This window comes from Octopus bimaculoides, chromosome 21 (assembly GCF_001194135.2).
Source record: "Octopus bimaculoides isolate UCB-OBI-ISO-001 chromosome 21, ASM119413v2, whole genome shotgun sequence".
Classification (NCBI taxonomy): Eukaryota; Metazoa; Mollusca; class Cephalopoda; order Octopoda; family Octopodidae; genus Octopus; species Octopus bimaculoides.
The window spans coordinates 38498549-38503859 of record NC_069001.1 but is presented as its reverse complement, the minus strand read 5'-3'; the positions used below and the strand labels follow the sequence as shown (position 1 = coordinate 38503859).

The following is a 5311-nucleotide window of genomic DNA, read 5'->3' as shown; positions in this document are numbered from 1 at the left end:
ACTGTTGTTGTTGTTGTTGTTGTTGTTGCTGCTGCTGCTGCTGTTGGTGGTGGTGGTCTTTATGTCGACCGTTGCGTTCCCGCTCCCTTTCGCGCCTCTGCCGTTCACGCTCCCGGGCCAGCTCCACGGCAAAGTCGTCCATCGATGACAACTGTTGCTGTTGCGATGACGATGAGTATTTGTGGCTGGAACTGGAGGGGGACTTCCTGTGAGGGGACGACCGCCGGCTGTGCGGGGAACGGCTGCGCGGAGACTTGCCGTGGGGTGAGTGCGACATTCGATTCTTGTCACTGACTTTGCTCAGGGGACTCATCTGGTGAGAGGAAGAGGAAGAGGAGGGCAACTTATCGCGGGGCCGGTCGTAACGCCTTCTCTCTGGGGACCTTGCACTGTAAGAGAGAAAAAGAATCAGTTAGTACAAAGGAAAATAAAACAGGGGTTTAAACAAAGAATGAATTGTGGGGGGAAAACCAAAGATAGACATGACAATGGTAGGAGGTAAACCAGAATGGTCAATGGTCAAAAGAGTGCTTTTCATTCCTATAATTATTTGCAATTAACTTTTTAATATTATCCACATTAAATATCTTAACACTAACTGACCTATGAATCTCTTTAATTAAATATGTCAACAGTAACTTAACGAGGATACTAAAAACGAACCCGACCGCTCTCAAAAATTAAGTTAAAAAAACCTGAAAAATAATCAGAATCCTTGTCCGGTACCTGATCGATCCCAGTGGTGGTCATGGAATGTGAAGGTGGCCGTAGAAAATTTAGTAACAGTAATAAATAGTTCATCCTTGTCTAAAACAAGCCAAAGTTAACAAATTCAACATTCAAAAGAGTTTCAAAGGCGGAGGTAATAATAATAAGTTCTATTGAGGAATTTTTAAATGAATAACATGAAACCTTTTGGTTTTCTCTTCTCTTAAATTCCGGCCTTCCTTTAGTATTCCTGTTGTTTTAGTTTGATGTATAGATATACGTATATATGTAAGTATACTGTAAAGTGTTAATATGTATGTATAATATATATATTATAAAAATATCTTATTGTTATTTAATTTCTGAACGATTTTACTGCCGTTTGTTTATGTAGTTTGATTTCTTTATCCATCAATTTCTACTAAGATAGAGAGACACGAGTAGAATTACTAATAGAGAAATGAAAATAAAACTTTGGAAATAGCCTAAAGGGAGATAATTAAGAAAGAAAGTCAATTTAAATTCTTAATCATGTAAAGTAAATGTAACAAATAATCCAGAATTCTTGTCCGGTACTGGTTTGATCCTAAAATCTAATTGGTTTGTGTCAGTCATGAGGCCAAACATCCCTGAAAGTTTCATCCAAATCCATCCTGTGGTTCTTGAGACATCTTGTCCATGGACAAACAAACAAACAAACGTAACTGAAAACAATACCTCTGCCTTAGCGAAGGCGGAGGTAAGAATGTTGTCCTTATTAACCTGGAGTTTGGGACATAAATTAACATGAAAATCTGATGGGAGATTTTAACTATGATCACTTTTAACCCGTTTGTTACAATATTCCTGTTAAAAAATAAACTGTTTTTGTTTTAATTTTGAAAATAATGAAGAATTGAGTGGAATAATTTTGTTCTCTTTAATCTGGGATTTGGAACCTAAATTAACTTGAAATTTTAATTAAGATCACTTTGAAACAGGAAGTACGTATCATAGAAATGGAAAAAAGGACATTACATGATGATGAAGTAGGGATGGTCTTGGTTGGATTGGAAAAAGGTTACAATGGTAGGGGTTTGTTACTTGAGAGGATATTTGGCTGCTATTTCTAATAAGTTCACCACCATTATCATGTAGCAGAGCTGCCCCCCCTACCGCCCAATTACCTACCTCTTACTATTACTCTCCACAGGCTGTTCCACATTGTGCCAGTCTTCATCAACCTCGGCGACCACCTCCTCTGTAGCCGACAAACCAGGGGCCTTGCTAGTGGTGTCGTTCATTTGGTTCATTGAGAAAGCCCTGGCCTTCATTTTCTCATCGAGATCCTTCTGTGTGGGTACAGGAATGCGAGGGAACAGGGTGGAATACCATTCCAACTTGGTCAACCAATGACGCAGCATCTCACCGATCGTCATACTGTGACCTCCACCGGCCTTCACATCAATTTCCTGTTGGGGGAAAAAAAAAGCAAACAATTTTGAGTCAGAATTTGGGGAAAAAACCCCACAAAAATGAAATAATTTTAACAGGAGCTTGAGGAGTTGTTGGATGGAGCAGAGACTTAAGCTTCAATAAAGTAATGTCTCCATGCATGTGTGTGTGTGTGTGTGTGTGTGTGTGTGTGTGTGTGTTAGAAATGCACAAATGAAACAGTGTGATCCACCGACCATAACCAGGAGGACAGTGGAAACTCTTGAACAAGGACCAAGTTAAACCATGACAATGTGTATAAAAACCACATCTGCAGGGAAAGAGGATGTAAACTGATGTAGACACATTGATACCCTATCCATTAAAAAAAAAAACCATAGTGTCTCAAAATTGTAGTCATTAACCAATGGCCTTCAGTGGTGTCCTCAACAGTGTCATGGCCCCTTAAGGCAGCCATCCCTGAAATGAAGGGGAGAAACAGATTGAGCCTTCATAATGCCAGGCCACTGCACTACCTCATAGAGGAACACTTTGACCCTGTGGCACACTGTGTGACACCACATATAAGCAAATGCCTAAGATTCATAGCACATCCCATCCTACAACATAAGTTGAGTGAATTCACCACCAAAGCAGCCAATGGCCAGAGGGTGATGTTAATCGGGGCATGTGGGTTTACCACACCCCCACCTGCTAACAGTAGGTATTTTACGAGTTTATGTCAATAACAAAACAAAAAAAGAATCTAGAAAGGGTGTTTGGGTTACCTACCTCTTCATCGTCCAGATAGGGCTCAAACCAATCCCATAATTCCTGAGGTGGCTGAGTAAACCTGGAGAATAACAAAAAAAGAAAACCTCTTTAAGCAAAGAATTCAGAAGAGAGAAAGAGAGAAGTGAGTTAGGGAACGAGTCACACACATGATGGGCTTCCACATAGTTTCCACTTAGCAAATTCACTCTTGACTTCTGGCTAGAGCAGAAGGTATTTGCCATTAAGCTGCAGCAAAATTCTGAATTGCACATCCATGCGTGAGTGGCTGTGTGTGTTTAGCAATCACATGGATTTGGGTTCAGTCCCACCGCATGGCACCCTGGGCAAGTGCTTTCTACTGTAGCCTTGAGCTGACAAGAGCCTTGCCAGTGGATTTGGTAGACGGAAACTGAAAGAAGCCCATTGTACGTTATCTTTGTGTCCGAGTTTGTCGCCCACTACTGCTTGACAACTGGTGTTGGTGTGTTTACATCCCTATAACTTAATGGTTTGGCAAAAGAGATAAACAGGCTTTAAAAAAAACGAAAAAGTGCTGAGGTCGATTTGGATGACTAAAAATCCTCTTGGTGGTGCCCCAGCATGGCCACAGTCTGAAACAAGAAAAAGATGAACTATGTCTGTGCATCATGAAAATATTTCAAGTCTATTTCTGTAACAAATATTGTGTTATGTGAAAATCACTTCACATGCCCAGTCTGGCTGGCTGTAGACAAGAACCACAGCTACAAAACTGAAGTGGCCCAGTCCACTGTTAACTAATAATTATAGAAGCCAACATGGGAGCCTCTACAGGGTGACACATTTGCTAGAAATAGCAGCTAGTGACCTAGTTGTAAATATGGATCATGGGGTGAGGAACAATAGTAAGCAGTGGCAATACTGTAAAGTAGGGAGATGTTTAGTTAGCTTACAGGGCAGGGTTCAATTCCTGCAGACATTTGAGACAATCTTTACAGACATAACCGGTGGGGGTCACAGTTGCTGACTCAACATACAAAACTCTCAACGGAATCAATTGAATTGCTAAAAACAACAGCCAAATCACACCTTATCTTATATAGGAAGGATACATTGTATAAGGTTGTTTAATAATAATTTGGTAGACAAATCAATAAGACATTCCAACCATTACCATATGCCTTATTTCTAGATACACAATGTGTCTAGGATGATATTGGCCTTCTTCGTTTTTAGAAATCATAGGCTGTGACTCAAGGGAGATTGGCTGCTATTTCAAGCAGGCCAAAGTAACCACACAGAGGTTCCATTATTGGATAATGCAGTTCTAGACATAAACTGCCACAGGGTGGTCATGGCAGGCTGGAACTGCTTTGACAACAAGGTTTGTGATAGCAAAGAGCAAAAGAGTAAGACCCCACCCCCCAAAAAAAGGTACTGACCTGATATACATGAACCCTAGGGCTCTGATGTAAGGGGAGTCCTGGTGACTGATTAAGCCGTTCACTTGTTTTTTGGTCAACCTCAAAGTAAACAATTTATAGAGGAGACAAAACGCACTGGAAACAATGCCACCGGCTCCGACGCCTCGCACCTGAAACAGACAAGCATCATCATCATGACAACGACCACCTCTTACAAGTCACAACAGAAACAGATAAAAACACCACCTGCAACGTGTTGCACCTGAAAGACCATCTTTTATACATTTACTATCTTTTTTTCTTTTTCTTCCTGTAAAAATCTTAACAAAATGTTTTGCAAAGTGTAAAAAAAAAAAAAAAATCATTGAAGCGTGAAGACGTGAAACCCTCAAATGATGGAAACATTTAAGGAAAAAACATCATCCAACCAGAAGAGTGAAAACAAAGCCTAAAAAGAGAGTTTCGACTGGATGCCAACGAAGGAAAGAGAAGGATACTTGCCCCACCGCACATTCCAGTCTGTCCAGCAGTCTTCCGGCTTCCTTTTTCCCATGGTTCCAAATGCGACACCTGGAGGCAAAGAAGCAAACAAGAATGAGTAAAACAACATGTTACTGCAAAAAGAAGGGGAGACAAATCGTTGAAATAAACTGGAAGGAGAGAGAGAGAGAGAAAGGAAGATAGATGATAGTGAGAAAAAGTTAGATAGATCGATAGGGAGGAGGAGGAGGAGGAGGATTAAAAGTAAAAAACAAAAAACACCAGATGAAAATACCTGGAGTCACGTACTTTGTAATAGATCTCATCTATCACTTCATGGTAAGTTTTCAGTTCATAGAGATTGACCTTGAAGTAAGGGGATGATTGTATGTTGGTCAGGATTAAAGTATTAAGGTTCATCGTCTTCTCATTGCCCCATATTGACAGAGGGTTGTTAGGGGCCATTTCTCCTAACACTCACCTCTTTTGATCACCTCCAACCTGGGAAAAGTTACAAAAAAAAAAAAAAAAAA

The 5311-nt window shown here is 40.5% G+C and overlaps 1 protein-coding gene across 1 annotated transcript in view; it reads right to left on the bottom strand.

Moving 5' to 3' along the window:
* LOC106867643 (pre-mRNA-splicing factor 38B) overlaps positions 1–5311 on the bottom strand; it is a 22237-nt gene that overhangs the window by 7468 nt on the left and 9458 nt on the right. Inside the window, exons 4-9 of the mRNA XM_014912573.2 lie at positions 5088–5279; positions 4800–4868; positions 4317–4468; positions 2914–2974; positions 1879–2159; positions 3–389 (exon numbers count right to left, since the gene is read on the bottom strand). Of these exons, the coding sequence (XP_014768059.1) occupies positions 3–389; positions 1879–2159; positions 2914–2974; positions 4317–4468; positions 4800–4868; positions 5088–5243 (1106 nt within the window). The 5' untranslated portion in view covers positions 5244–5279. The remainder of the gene's footprint in view (positions 1–2; positions 390–1878; positions 2160–2913; positions 2975–4316; positions 4469–4799; positions 4869–5087; positions 5280–5311) is intronic.